Here is a 16,246-nt window from a genome sequence, read left to right as displayed (position 1 = left end):
CACTGATCACCACCTGCACTCATGTATATATCATGTATATATCTATCTACTTAGCACTTTTAATTCTTACTCTTATTTTTATTTTTTCATGTCTATTTAAACGTAATTTATAACAGTATGTTTGCACTGAAGCACCGTAGCAATTTCCTAATGTTGTAAACCTGCTCAACATTTGGCAATAAAACCCTTTCTGATTCTGATTCTGATTTCCAGTAGAAATGGGCTGACATATCCTGAGCATAACCATGTATAATATCCACGGAAGTTAAAAAGAGGTGCTTTGCAACATTAAACTGCAGTGTGCAGTACGTATTTTTCGGACCATAACGTGCACGGGATTATAAGGCACATTAAGCGAAACAAAGCAGTCAGATAAATCAAACTTTATTAAACTCATTCTTCTTGCTTCCTCCACTTCTGTACCATTGATTCATTAATGTTGAATTCTCTGGCAGCTGCTCTATTCCCATGTTGTTGCAGTATATTAATGACTAACCTCGTATTGTGGATGGATTATCTCAGTTGTTCTCCTGACTGAAGTTTGGTCCGTTTACAGCATCCTGCCATGCGATTGCATTTGTCTCTAACCATGAGGAACCTTCACGTTAACTTTTATAAGTGGAAAAAAGTGTTAGTGTTCGTCCTCCAGCTTCACTGTTTATGTTATGCTAACATAGCTGTGTCGCTAGCGATCACGTAGCACATAATTATATACCAGCTAGCCCAACTTCAGTAACCCTACAAACGTCACTGCTGTTTAGTTTCCTGTCTTCATTTATGTTGGAAGTGATAGCAGAGCTGTACGTTTGATTTTTTTCAGAAATCTCTCAGTCAGAACATGCAATATCATGCTTAGGTAACTAGCGAAACTAGCGAGCTAACTTCCGCTAGCTTCCTGCTAACTTCTAACTCCGTTAAATGTAATAAATTTTGTTTTCATGGATGCCTGGAAGTTAAACTTCATAGTTACACCTGGTAAAGCAGCAATGCTGATCGTTTTATTAAAGATGAAAGAATTTAGACAGTTTTTAACTTTCAGTGATGCTGCAGTGTTCGTTTGACCTGAAGCATACGGAGTTTAGGACCCAGATTACTCCCAGATTTAAGAGCATCTTAGTCCGACAAATACGACAATAATGACGGCCGCTTGCATGTTTTGCAAAAAAAATGTGCTTTGTCGTGTATCCGATGGACAAACACCAAACCAGTTCCACATCACTGAAGTTGCACCATTTTTACAAACCAATTCTGGTTCATCTGTTTCACTCAACAATCGGCCATGTGCGTATGAAAACAAAGGCACTGCGCATGCGCGTTTTACTCATATTCTATCGCGATATTTCATTTTCCTATCGTTGCCTAACATTATACCAGTATTACCGTGAACGGTATAATATGGCCCAGCCCTAGTATCTTGACAAAATTTTATCCCATTCATTAAACTGTTTCTGGTTAATTTCTATTGGTAATGTTTGAAATAAATATAATAATTTAGGAAGAATATTAATTTTAATTGAGTCTATTCTCAAATATAAACTTAAATATGGAATTAGATTCCATCTCGCTATATGTTCCTTGATTTTTTTCTGTATTGGTAAATAATTTCGTTCTAATAGTTCTGTAAGATCCTTAGGTATTATGACTCCTAGATTTTTAAAGTACTCTGTTTGCCATGCTAATTGATACTTATTTTTAATTTCTTCTGATGGAATATAGTTGTACTTAAGCAATTGTGTTTTACTCATATTAACCCTATATCCAGATAGTCGACCAAAGTATTCAAATGATTGCATTAATTTAGGTAAAGAGTTTGATGGTTGACCCAAAAATATTAAAATATCATCTGCATAGCAGGCTAATTTATGCTCCTTTTCATGGATATTAATACCTTCTACTTCTTTATTTTGTCTTATATATTGAGCCAATGGTTCCAGATATAACGCAAATAATAATGGTGAGCACGCACAGCCCTGCCTTGTTCCTCTTTGCAGCTTAATACTATTTGATAGGTAGCCATTAATTTTAATCCTTGCCGTAGGGTTATCATAAAGTGCCTGTATTGTCTTAATTATATTTTCGTGAAAGCCAAATGTATGCAAGACTCGGTAAAGAAAGTTCCAATTAACTGAATCGAATGATTTTTCTGCATCGATACTGATTACCATTGCTTCTATTTTATTCTTTTGAATATGATTAATAATTTGTAATGTCCGTCGTACATCTTGTATTTGGCGCTCTCGAATAAAACCTGTTTGATCGTTATGAATTAGATTAGGTAAGAACTTTTCTAATCGTCGAGCCATGATAGATGTAAACAGCTTGTAATCTGTATTAAGAACAGATATTGGTCTATATGACGCACATTCTAATTTATCCTTGTTTTCTTTTGGGATGGCAGAGATAATTGCTTCTTTGCAGCTAGCAGCACGGACATTCACAGCAGCAAAGGGTTCTTGCTGATCTGAGCTGGCTTGGCCCTGGCTTATTGAAGATTAAAGAAAGCGGAATCAGCTGTTCAAAACCCACAAGGCTGCCCGCTGTGACTGAAACAATGGGACGGGTCGTGACTTCTCAAAATGGGCTCATTGAACGCAGCACGGATAAGATCTTGAAGAAGCTCATGGTGGTCGTGAGTTCTCAGACTTTGCTCTTTGAGCGCAAAACCCATAACCTCTCGGAGAAGCTCGTGGCTCTCCAACGGGAGATTGAGAGACGAGTGACGGACTGTTAGATCAGTTGTGAAATTGACATGCAGTTGTTCGCACCAAAGAAAGCCACCATCATCTCATGCGGCTAACATACCGGCGCCAGCTGTGGTCTCAAGGCTGGAGCTGAACAAATCTCACCCTGATAACAGACGGTGTTTAGACTGTTCCTTCCCATCCTAAGCATGCTTATCCCCTCCCGGTGCAGACGGTGGGTCGAGGGGACCAGCGCAAATGCTGCAGGCCCGGATGCGCTGTCTACACCGGCTGTCTCTCACCTTTTACCCATCCCTGTTGCTTGTCATGTGTTTCTATGGCGCATTAAGAGTTTTCATGTGCTCTGCGCTAAGGTCATTTTTTTTGTCTGTTCTCAAACTGATCTCCCTGTTGGAGCTCAGTCTGGGAGGAGTTCTTTTTTCTCCTCATCTTTCCTGATGTTGTGCATTTTCTGCTGTTCGGTTCTGGGTCGCTGCTCTAGCGGCTGACCGGCCAGCTACCTAGCCTGACCCGTCTCCCCAATATGATGTTTGTGTATTGTATGTATGGTTGGCAAGGTCAGTATCCTAATTGCCCCTTGAAAATAAATACAGTGTTCTGAATCTGAATCTGAAAAGATTACAGAAGACGACTCTGTTCAGTAAATATTACGCTCATGCTGTCACGAAATACCAAAGGTAGGTAAAACTCTGGTTGTTGCAGCCATCCGTATGACATGCTTTGTACTGTCCTGCTGCAGTTTGTGACACCTGGTTGATGAGTTGTGAAGGATGATGAAACAAACACTTCACTCAATGTTTGTCTTCTAAACTGGATGTAATTTGGGCAGCCGATAGTTTTTCTTAATCTATCCCAGCTGCAAATAGGAACACAACAAATAAATAACTTTACCCACTTGGATCCTTATCATTCAAGATTGTGAAAAGATTCTCTACTCAGAGAATACTGGTGATTTTAGATGAGAGAGATGGAAGCTGATGAAGGGGAAAGAGTTTTCACAACTTGAGGCCTTTTGTCTTCACTGTATAGGACAAAGAAGACAGGAAGGGAGGGAGAAGTGAGGAGAATAACACACAGGAAATGGTCTTGGGCAGACTCAAACCAGGCCCTGGAGTCACGACTCTAACCTTCAGTGCATGGGTCACCTGCTCAGCCAGGTAAGCTACAGCAGTCAGCAGTGTGTGAGTTAATTTGAAGACAATGATGACTATAAGTCAGGTAAAAAAAATACTATCATCAACCAACAAGGGGAAAACAGTGAGCTTGAATGACCAAGCTTTGACCAAGTGTGGCTCACTCCTCGGTCTTCTTGCCCAAGGAGTGAACCACCCTGCATGGCTATCAATGTGGTGCAACCAAGGCCATCATATGGTACAGGCCATCCAGCTGATTTTTAACTTTTCGTCCCAGATACCACCTTAGAAATCATCTAGATTAGGATATGTTGGCTGTTCTAGATCCAATCACAACAAACAGAGAGCTGCTGTGTGTCCAAGGTGAACAGGAAGAATATATACATGCATAAAGTCAATAAAGTCCGAAGGTTTGCTTTAGACTGTGCTGCAGTTTATCATCAAAGACAAACAGGCACCATGCTGCCAACAAATGGCATCAAGTCTGACTTGAGGTTTTTTGATCTTTTTTTTTAAATCAAGATTAAATTTTATAGCAACCACAGCAGAGATGACCAGGGAAGCTGTGCTTGAGGGGATATAGCTACAACAGCTGGTTTCAGACTGAAGATGAACTGAGGTGCTGCACCCAAGTCTGCAGGTTCAGGGAGGGACAAACATCTGCTGCAACCAGATTGGAGTGAGAGGAGAGAGCAGGCCAACAACAACAAAGAAACAACAAACACACTGTGGAAGACCGAAGCAGAGTTTAGTTTAAAGTGGAACTAAGGATGTTTCTCTGGCTGCCAGGATTCACTGAGTAATTCAAATGCTTTCTTTAATGCAGGACCCACCATGCATGTAAAAGCAAGTGTTTCACCAACATTTGTGACTAAAATAGACCTGCAGTAGAAATGTATCTAGGAGCATGCATGTGAATATAAAGTATCACAACATCAGGCACATGCAGCCTAAGTGTTTAAACAAAGACTGATAACATAACAGCAGCAGTGATGATCAGAGTTTATGGTGAATCCAGCGTCTCGAGTTCTGGAGGCATCAAAGAGGTCACAGTTGTATTGGAGAAATCCCAAAACTTTAGGATACAAATTCATACAAAGACAGAAAGCCTGGTGAAATAAATTACTGACACAGTTGGATGTTAAAAGTAAAGACATGAGTACAAATGTACTCACAGAGCTTTGTTGGAGGCTTTGACCACTGGCAGCAGCCTCAGAAGAGCCTCCTCTGAAGCAGAGTATTTCTTCAGGTCAAACACATCCAGATCTTCTTCTGATGACAGTAAGATGAAGACCAGAGCTGACCACTGAGCAGGAGACAGTTCACCTGTGGAGAGACGTCCTGATCTCAGGGACTGTTGGATCTCCTCCACTAGAGAACGATCATTCAGTTCATTCAGACAGTGAAACAGATTGATGCTTTTCTCTGCAGACAGATTCTCACTGAGCTTCTTCTTGATATACTGGACTGTTTCCTGATTGGTCTGTGAGCTACTTCCTGTCTGTGACATCAGACCTCGTAGGAGAGTCTGATTGGTCTGCAGTGAAAGACCCAGGAGGAAGCGGAGGAACAAGTCCAGGTGTCCATTTGGACTCTGTAAGGCCTTGGTCACAGCACTCTGGTGGAGAGATTGTAGGTTTGGTTTGCTAATTAACTTAGACAACATCGAGATTCTCTGTTGTTCTTCCAGCAGATTGAGTCCAGAGTTGCTGAAGGTCAGATGGACATGAAGAGCAGCCAGAAACTCCTGAACACTCAGATGGATGAAGCAGAACACCTTGTCCTGGTACAGTCCTCTCTCCTCTTTAAAGATCTGTGTGAACACTCCTGAGAACACTGAGGCTGCTCTGATATCGATGCCACACTCTGTCAGGTCTGATTCATAGAAGATCAGGTTTCCTTTCTGCAGCTGATCAAAAGACAGTTTTCCCAGAGACTCCATCATCTTCCTGCTCTCTGGACTCCAGTGTGGATCTGTCTCAGCTCCTCCATCATACTTGACCTTCTTCACTTTGGCCTGAACCACCAGGAAGTGGATGTACATCTCAGTCAGGGTCTTGGGCAGCTGTCCTCCCTCTCTGGTTTCCAGCACATCCTCCAGAACTGTAGCAGTGATCCAGCAGAAGACTGGGATGTGACACATGATGTGGAGGCTTCGTGATGTCTTGATGTGGGAGATGATCCTGCTGGCCTGCTCCTCATCTCTGAATCTCTTCCTGAAGTACTCCTCCTTCTGTGGGTCAGTGAACCCTCTGACCTCTGTCACCATGCCAACACAGTCAGGAGGGATCTGATTGGCTGCTGCAGGTCGTGTGGTTATCCAGAGGCGAGCAGAGGGAAGCAGTTTCCCCCTGATGAGGTTTATCAGCAGCACATCCACTGAGGTGGACTTTCTAGGGTCAGTTAGGATTGTAGTTTTGTGGAAGTCCAGAGGAAGTCGACACTCATCCAGACCATCAAAGATGAACACAACCTGGAAGTCTTCAAAGCTGCAGATTCCTGCTTCTTTGGTTTCAGTAAAGAAGTGATGAACAAGTCCCACCAAGCTGAACTTTTCCTCTTTCAGCACATTCAGCTCTCTGAAAGTGAATGGAAATATGAACTGGATGTCCTGGTTGGCTTTGTCTTCAGCCCAGTCCAGGCTGTATTTCTGTGTTAAGACTGTTTTCCCAATGCCAGCCACTCCCTTTGTCAGCACTGTTCTGATTGGTTCATCTCTTCCAGGTGAGGCTTTAAAGATGTCTTCTTGTCTGATGGTTGTTTCAGGTCTGTCTGGTTTCCTGGATGCTGTTTCAATCTGTCTGACCTCATGTTCATCATTGACCTCTGCAGTCCCTCCCTCTGTGATGTAGAGCTCTGTGTAGATTTGATTCAGGAGGGTTGGGTTTCCTGCTTTAGCGATGCCCTCAAACACACACTGGAACTTCTTCTTCAGGGTGGATTTAAGGTTACGATGACAAACTGCAGCTTGAAGTTCTGAATGAGGAGAAAAATAAACACTCAATTCCAAAAAGAACTAATCTTTAAAACATGTTGTTCCATCTTCCATCTCTGGAAAATGTTCATTTATCCAGCAGCTTAAATCTTTAGATAAATCCTCTTACTGCTCTGCAGACGGTCAGCCAGCTCCTCCTGCTTCATTCTCCTCAGGAAGTCCACTGTGATCTTCACAAATGCCTCTCTGCTGCTGCTCCTCTGACTCTCAAAGCATTCTGGGTAATCTGGACTCAGAACCTTCTGGATCTTCTTCAGCTCGTTCTTCACAAAAGTGATGATGTTGTCCTCCAGCAGCTGGAACAGAATACTTTATGAATGAGCCAATCAGACTGAAATCATGGAGCCAAACATCAGATCCATGTTGGACACACTGACGATCCACTGGTCTACAAAGAGCAGCATGGAGATGACCGTGAACAGAACAGATGTAACAGTAGTTGTTGTGCATGTACAGACCATAAATATGGAGTCCAGCTGTGTTTGATGCTGCTGGGCAGACTGACCACTGGGAACCTCTGAGCTCTGCTGCTCCACTCTGTGGAGGAACCATGAAGGATTAGATCAACACAGGATAAAGATCCAGGAGTTTCTGCTCAAATAACTTCATCTGAATCAAGTCTGTCAAGTTTTAAACTCTCAGATTGTGAACATATCAGTAATTTTCAGTCTGTTTTCATGGACGTCCTTTCAGTGGTGATGTCAGGGATGATTTTGAAGAAGCTCATCAAACTGAACCATCAGCAGATCACTGCTCCAAAACCAGAACATGATCCGAGTCTCCCTCCACCACCAGAACACCAGCTTTACTAACGTGGTAGATCAGTGTAGTACAGATCAATAACTGATGAGTCATTTGATCAAAATCACTGAGTGCTTCACGTCTGACCCTCTGATGCTTCTGTAGACATTTTGCATATTTAATGAATGTCTGACAGTTTTACATTCATTCTATGAACACAGTGGAAATGTTGTGTTATAGTCTCCATGTTGTTTCCAGCATCATAAATTCTTAAGTTCAGAAAATTCGATTCTTTCTTCACAGCTGAAAAACAACATTTATTCTCTATTGAAATCTGCATCGTCCACTCCAAAGGTCACAATCTGAAGGTAACATCTGGTTTTGTTCCCTGTGGTTAACTCTGAGCATCAGTATGGTGGGATTTATCCACTACATCCACACCACTGTGGTTCAGTGTTGTCCTGATGGAGTAACAGCAGCCAGTATGATCCAGGCTTTAGCTGCTGGGTCTCTGTGTGACCTCTCAGACTGTTTAACAGATCAGACACAAAGAGAATCAGAGCAGCTCTGTTCTTTAAAGACAAACATGAACCCACTCAGGTCACACTTTCCCCACAGATATGAGCATCACTGTCCTCAAACAGCAAATGACCAAGTCGAACATTTGGATCTTTTCTCTTTCATTCTTTTCTTTTTAATGAATCTTTGTAACAATCTGAGGATGTTTCAGGTCATATTTATCCAGGAAACACAAACATGTAAAGGAGTCATCACAGCTCTCTGACCTCGTTGCTCCAGGTTCACCACTGAAGTTTGGAACGTCGCCTTTGGACCAGTCACTCCTCACAGACGGACAGCTGGACCCTGCAGACTGTGACCTCTGACCTCTGCAGACACAAACATGATTGAAGCAGCTGTGATCACACAGACTGCAGATAATGCAGCTGTTTCCTGTCAGTAACATCCTCTTAGATTAGAGTTCAGCTTTTTACAGGAAAACTGGACAAAACTGATTTTTGTTACAAACTCATTTTCATTTCCTCTCAGCTCACAAACACAGTCAGACAATCAACCAGAGTCAACACTGATTATAATGTCAGTGCAGAATTATTTCTGTTACTCAGTGAGTTCAGCTCTCTGACCTCGTTGCTCCAGGTTCACCACTGAAGTGTGGATTTTGATCTTTGGACCGGTCACTCCTCACAGACGGACAGCTGGACCCTGCAGACTCTGCTCTGTCCTCCTCTTCCTCCATCATCATCTTCAGTCAGTCTGAGAGGTAAACCACAAACACTCAGTGAGTTCACATTAACAGGAGGAACTGAGTTACAGTCGCGGACCTCTGACCTGTCATGTGACCTAGAAACCAGGTCACATGATTCACATCAGCTCACACACACTTTCTACCTGCAGAGGAAACACAAATCATTCATGTGCATCAACTGAAATCCTCCTTTCCATCATGTGTGCTGTCCAAATATATTTTTAGGGTGGCTGTAGCTCAGGTGGAAGAGCAGGTCAGCCACTAATCAGAAGGTCGGTGGTTCGATCCCAGGCTGCTTCCTTGCTGCATGCCAAATATCCTTTGGCAAGATACTAACCCCATGTTTGCCTACTGGTGGTGGTCAGAGGGTCCGGTGGCGCCAGTGTCCGGCAGCCTCGCCTCTGTCAGTGTGCCCCAGGGCAGCTGTGGCTACAATGTAGCTTGCCATCGCCAGTGTGTGAATGTGTGTGTGAATGGGTGAATGACTGAATGTAGTGTAAAGCGCTATACAAATGCAGGCCATTTACCATCAGCTGCTTCTTTCCTGCTTCATCTCAGTGTCAGCTGAATGCAGTCAGACAGCAGTGTGAGGCAGAGGAAGCTGCCATCAGCTGCTCTGCTATCAGGCCACTAGATGGAGCCTGAAGCACACACGATGCATTCACTGACACACACTGATTCACTATTAATAAGAAAAATTAGAAGTGACAGTTTGTTTCTGTACTTGTGTTGATGTTGTGTTGACGTTGTGGAATGTTTCCTCTGTCAGTGCGCCCCAGGGTGGCTGTGGCTACAATGTAGCTGCCATCACCAGTGTGTGAATGGGTGGATGACTGGATGTGTAAAGTGCTTTGGGGTCCTTTGGGACTAGTAAAGCGCTGTACAAATACAGGCCATTTACCATTATCTGATTAAGTCAGTCTAAATATCAAACCCAACAACCTTTGTATTGTTGTCATAATTACTTCCTGTTGAAGCAGATCCAATATTTGTAATGAAGGGATTTTTAAACAGATAACGTCAGCATGTTTAATTCAGTTCTACACTACATTCAATTCAATTTTATTTATATAGCGCCAAATCACAACAAAAGTCACCTCAAGGCGCTTCATAGATATGCATGCATACACAGCAAATCCAGCATGTCCAAATTAACACTGTCGGATTTGATTTCAACACTATTAAAGTGTCTATATGGGTCCACACCAGAGAGTGTTAATTTAACTCTTTTTGGAGAGTTGGTACGTTAATTCTGATTTAGTGTTAAACACCAAATCTGTCTGGAGTTGATAATTTAACACTTGGTGTTAAGAGTTTATATATTAACTCTCAAAGAGTATTTTAGTTTAACTACGTAAGAGTTATCTTCTAATTCATTCTAAAAAGCGGGAATTTTACTGTTCTGAACTTCTAGAAATTTCTTTTGGAAATAAACATTTACTAAAAAGATGCAATGGTTTTTGAAAAACATTTATTCTGAACTGTGCACCACAATTTCAAAACATTTTCTGAAAGATGTAACAGTTTACATGTTCTCACTTTCATTAGAATTTTGTTTATCAAAAGGTCTGACATGGTAAATGCAAATAACAGCATTCTCATCACTTATTTCTTCAATACAATATGCATGTCCTTCATTCATCCCTTTGTGGAACTTCAACGCACTTCTGCTCTCCCCCATATTCCATCTTCACAAGCATATCCTGTGTGGAGATTGAATAAAAATTAGTTGACAGTAATTAATGGCACAAATAATCCAGTAAACAATTGCAGCACAGTTAAAAAAAAAAAGGAATCCTCTTTGAGCCATTACTTGTGTAAAGTATTTTCCCAAAAGACAAGGACACAGGCAACAGGTAATACTGAACTAAATGTAAAACCTCAACCTTTTTCATTTTTACCTAAACCGTGTGCACAAAACTCTGGAGGGATCTATGCTAACGTAGAATCCAGTCAGGACGTCTGCTACTGCTGTTTGCTCGTTTTTTTTATGGGCGATCGTTTTCAGGCTTCAAGTAGCACCATTATACCAACATTTCACATTCTAGACATTGTTTTAGGTGTATTTGACCAAAAGTTTGACTGAAAATTCACATGCAAGCTTTTTTCAAGGCTGTGGTATTTGCCCGCAAACAATACCTTTCAGCTAGCTAAAACAGAATATTATGCTATCAGCGAGCAACATGGCTAATGCCTTTCACACAGCTTTGTCTCAACTCCAAAGAGCCACAGAAGTAAAAGCTAATAACAATTGAAACAATCTTTGAAAAAATGACTTACCAAGCATGGCAAACAACTCAAATATGTAGAGCAAAATGTTCTGAAACGGCTTCACTTCAGCTTCGATTGGAGCCGTGCTGGGGGCGGAGTCTGTGAATTTACTCTGTTGGTGTCATAGCCCCTCTAGGAGTTCAGAGTTAAGAGGTCAAGAGTTAATGTTTCCATTGTAACACCTCCAGATTTGACAGAGAAACACTCATTTTTAACACTCGATTTTAACTACTATCATTTTACACCTCAGAGTTACATTAAAAGAATGTGACTCTGCTTAGAGTAAAATTAACTCTACTTTTGCAAGGAGACTATTAACACCAAAAAATTTAACACTTTTGAATTTGCTGTGTATGGTGCAGTAATTATAAAGACCCCTGACCTCCAACAGCTGTTGACACAGTAACTGTTATGGTCAAACAGATGTGTCCACCTCGCAGCAGTTACTGTGGAACAGCAGCTGAGCTCATTCTGCAGTCAGTGTGTCAGTGAGAGCAGCAGCTCCACCTCCTCCACAGACTGATGGAGGCAGGAAAATCAGTGTACTCAGTTCTGTGAAATACTGTAAATGCAGTTTCTTTTACTGTTTATGTACAAACTGAACTTTGAGTCTCACTTCAGATTGGATTTAAGTGTGTGTGTCACACCTTTATGTGTTACTCCAAAAAAAAAAAAAAAAAAGCCGTCTGACTGCTCAGACTGAGTCAGGGTAAAGTTCACATGCTGATTTGCTCTGTTCGGGTTCTTCTTCTTGCTTTTCTTAAAAGTACTGCAGTACATTACTAAGTTACTCACTAGATTAAGTAGTGTGTTGTTATATTCTGTTCCTCAGACCAAGAGTCTATGAACCAACTGTTCTTAGACATTTTTAGATCTGGGCCCTATTTCAGGAAGCCGTTTTAATGCAAACTCTGAGTAAGTATACCCTGAGTTAACGAAAACTCTGGGTTTTCAGTTTCACAAAGCGAGTTTAGATTAATCCTGAGTGAGTTACTATGACGACACACTCCGTGAAGCTAACCTGCCCCCTAGCAGGTTTACTTCAACTAACCCTGACGTTCTCCGCCTCTGTGTCGGAAACCTGACTGTAGGAAGTGTCAGACATGGCGTGCCCCTTCCTTGAAGAGCCAGTAGATGTTGAAGCCCAAATTCTCCGCAGAGCTGTCCGCCGGGAGAGAGTGATTAGAGCGCGTTTGGACATTTTATCATTTCCTGATGATTTTCTGTGTGAACGTCACCGTTTGTCAGCACAATCTATAATTTATTTGAATAACATCCTCAGGCCTAATATTGCTCATGTGACACATCGCGGACATCCTCTCAGTTCATTACATATTATTTGTACCGCACTCCGTTTCTTTGCAAACGGGAGCTTTCTGTATAATATTGGTGACGCTGAGCACGTTTCCAAGGCTACCGTCTGTCGGGCAGTCAGGAATGTTACAGTTGCACTGAAACGTCTCCTGTACTCGTCTGTGGTGTTCCCCGGTCATAGACCCACAAGATTTATCAAAGAGGGATGCCACAAAATTGCAGGTAGCAGGATGAACAAAACTTAATTCATGATGTGGTGATACTTGAACTACTACTTAAATTTTACATTTATTTTCACGGTTCCCAGGCGTGATTGGCTGTAGAGATGGCACTCACATTCCAATCATTGCTCCTTCAGTAAATGAAGGAGACTATGTGAACAGGAAGTCTTTCCACAGCATTAATGTGCAGGTACATAGTTCCCTGTAGCATTTCAAACTAACAAATTATTTCATCATAGTAATGGATGCTAATTTGTGTTCTCTGCACTGTGAAGATCATATGTGATGCTGCCAACATTATGACAAATGTGGAAGCCAAGTGGCCAGGCTCTGTGAGTGGTGGTGGTGGAGGACCCCCACCTGTTTTTCGGGCCTCCGCTTTTTTTCTGTTGGCTATAACGGGTCACATTTGAGCATACAGAGTAAGCAAATATGTACTTGTAATGTGCTCAGATAATTTCAATAAGTGCTTACAGAAAGAAAGTTAATGTAGCCTCTAACTGCAATTGATTTACATGGGACAAACAGACCAAGCACTATGGCTCATAATACAATTACACCTTACCTGTTTGGACTATATTTTTATATTTCATTTTTACTTGCTGCCAGGAACGTTTGGGGCCTGTTGGGTTGCACTTGTGCTCACATCATGTCACGAAATAAAATGTATAAAATACAAAATGAAATATAATAAAATAACGTGTTAAATGGGTGGAAATCCCTAGATCAATGTTTACATTAACACTCACGCATTGACTCTGTCGGCTATGTTTTGCCATGCATGCTCCCTTTCTTTTGCAGCTGAGGCTGTGTTACTTTTTTTTGCAAAATTTGCATGTTATCGGCATATGCTGCCATCAGAATTTCGGCGTCAAGCGCTGTGAAATACATTGACCGCGCCTTCTTTCCCTCCGTCTCCATGGTGACTCGCTTAATCTGTGCTCCACTAATCAGGGCTTTATGTATCCTCGTGCGCGCGCTTAACTTGGGGTTAAAGCAACTCCGCGTTGATTGAACTACTTGTTATCAGCCTTTCTGAAACCGAATATTCCGAGTTGGACAGTTCGGGGTTACTCAACCCTGAGTATCGTTTTTCACTCTGAGTTTTCTAAACCGGCTTCCTGAAATAGGGCCCTGGGCTCTAAAAATCTGCTTATTGGCTCTCAGCTATAGTTAAGCAAGATGTCTTTGGTGAATTGAGGCTGTTTTATACAAGCTAAAGACACTGACTTATTCTTCACTCAGATATGCTGTGACATTCAAATGTTACAATGTTTTTATTCTGGGACTACAGGAATGATTTTATATGATTCAAAGTTCAAAACAATCCTTTCTATCCTCTCTGTCACTTAGCCCAGTTCATCCTGTCTGGAAGCCTTTTGAAGCCTCCTTTAAGTCCGGCCTTTCCACTGAATCTGCTGATGGAGACACCATCTCCTCCACCTGCAGCTGTGGAGGTTCAGAGAAATAAATCTAACCTAGAGGTATATCTCTATATCTACAAAAGAAAGAAAGAAAAGTGAATCAAACAGATTTTCTCTTTTGTTATTGGAAACATTGGAAACAATATCAGTCTACAAGAGAACAAAGGTCCCCGCAGGATGTCTCTGTTTGGGAAATACTCCAGTCATCCCCCTGAACCTGGTTAGTGACCTGAATCAGTGCTTTTTCCATGAATCCTACCGATGCTACCATGAAAACATGTTCAGCTTGTGTTTGAAGATGACTCACATGCTGACATTAGATACAGAAGAACTGAGAACATAAAGGGAGCAGCTTATTGAGGGAAACCCAAAAAAGCAGAACACAAGCAGCTCTGTCCTCTGTCTCACATCATGTTCATGAGGAGAGAAAAAGCCCCTAAAGTTCCTAAAGACAAACTGTTATAGGAGGAAACAAAGCAAACTTACAGCCGTCCTGGAAGGAGGCAGGACTCCACCTGAAGCTCAGCACAGGGGGGGAGGAGGCAGATTTTCAGAAGAGTTTCTGACAGTTTAACTTCGTGATGTCAGATTTAATCTTGTCTCATTTGTTACGTTCCCCTGAGGGGTCTAGGTGGTGAGGGGGAAGTAACTAGTGATGGGTCGTTCGCGAACGAAATGGCTCTTAGAGCCGACTCTTTGACATGAACGACGAGAGCCGGCTCCTTATCGCGAGCCGTCACGTGTTTTTTTTTTTTTTTCTTTCTCTCACCCTCTCTCTCGCACTTTTTTTCCGCTTCACTCTGCACGCGAGCCTTGTGCTTTATGCTGGGCAGAGGGGGGAGGGGCGGTAGTTACACTCAGTAACTCAGGAACAGAGCCAGAGAGAGAGAAAGAGAGGCAGGGACAACAACGTCACATTAGAAAGGTATAGTAATCATCCACAACTATTTTCGGTTGCAGATGATAAAGGATTCAGAAAGTGCGGATTCATGCAGGCCCATATGACAGAGAATATGCATCTTCTTTTTGTTTTCATATTATAATTTATATTAATTGTGTTGTGTTTTGCAGTGTTTTGTGTTGTTTTCACTTTAAATTTGTAAAAGGAAACAGCTGAAAATTTAAATAGTTAAAAGTTGAAATGTGAATAGTTGATTTTTGTATTATATGATTTATTACATTTTATGTGGCGTGAATAAACAAAAGTATATTTACAGTGGTCCCTAGAGACAAAGCACATACAAACTTCAAATCACGTACGAACTCTGAAGCATGTACAAACTCCAAAACACGTAAAAACACGTACAAACTCAGAAACACGTAAAAACTCAGAAACACGTAAAAACTCAGAAACACGTAAAAACTCAGAAACACGTAAAAACTCAGAAGCACGTAAAAACTCAAAACACGTACAAAAGACAACAGACGTGCTCCAGGATGCTGGGCGCAGTGTTGAGCTTTTGTTATCTTGTGGCTACACAAGCCAGCAAGTACCAACGACCGGATTTGGTGTGTGGTAGTAACAGGTAAATGAACTTTTTTTTTTAATTATTTGAATATATTTGAGTGCCTGTGTATAAATACACAAACAATACACACATGCTTTCAATTGTGTAATTTAAGTGATCTAGTAGCTCTGCTTTGGAAGTTCAGTTCATGCTAGAAATGTGTTTTGGAGTTTGTACGTGTTTTGTCTCTCGGGGCCACCGCATATATTTATATATAAACATATATAAATAAAACCACTTTTTTTTACATTAGTAATTCCTTTTGTGCATAATTTTATATTATTGTGAATAATAAATTAATTAAAGCAACAAAACAACCTGAAGAGCCGGTTGGGAGCCGAAAGATCCGGCTCTTTTTAGTGAGTCGAGCCGAAAGAGCCGGCTCTAAAAAGAGCCGGAAATCCCATCACTAGAAGTAACAAAAAGTGTCCGGGTCAGAAAAAGGAGACAAGAAGGCAAAGGGGTTAAATTAAAGAGTTTTATTAAAGTAGCTCAACTAAATGAGACGGACAAGCCGCTATCACCATTTAAGAAAACAAACAAAACTCAGGCGTTGGTCAATAAAGTAAAATGTAAGCCAGAAAGAAAGAGAGCAGCTCACTAGCTGTAACCACTCACATGGCACTCTGGCCCAGAGCTCACCTTTCCCTGGGATTAAATACTTTTGATTACT

General features: G+C 41.5%; 1 protein-coding gene across 1 annotated transcript; it reads right to left on the bottom strand.

Annotated features, from left to right (window-relative positions):
• Positions 1-4,415: 4,415 nt before the first annotated feature.
• On the bottom strand, positions 4,416-7,201 carry LOC143415966 (protein NLRC3-like). Its single transcript, XM_076881340.1, has 2 exons — positions 6,940-7,201; positions 4,416-6,811 (listed from the first exon to the last, which is right to left on the bottom strand). The coding sequence occupies exons 1-2, from the start codon at positions 6,974-6,976 to the stop codon at positions 5,007-5,009; spliced, it is 1,842 nt and encodes a 613-aa protein (XP_076737455.1). The 5' UTR covers positions 6,977-7,201; the 3' UTR covers positions 4,416-5,006.
• Positions 7,202-16,246: the final 9,045 nt, after the last annotated feature.

Source organism: Maylandia zebra, unplaced genomic scaffold, assembly GCF_041146795.1.
Source record: "Maylandia zebra isolate NMK-2024a unplaced genomic scaffold, Mzebra_GT3a scaffold11, whole genome shotgun sequence".
Taxonomy (NCBI): Eukaryota; Metazoa; Chordata; class Actinopteri; order Cichliformes; family Cichlidae; genus Maylandia; species Maylandia zebra.
This window is presented reverse-complemented; position numbering and strand designations above follow the sequence as displayed.

What these genes read in the sequence shown, in the direction of transcription:
- LOC143415966 (XM_076881340.1), bottom strand. Translation starts at nt 6,976, where the DNA reads ATGAAGCAGGAGGAGCTGGCTGACCGTCTGCAGAGCA. An exon ending in GGCTGACCGTCTGCAGAGCA is followed by an intron (nt 6,812 to 6,939) that starts GTAAGAGGATTT and finishes CTCCTCATTCAG; the next exon opens with AACTTCAAGCTGCAGTTTGT.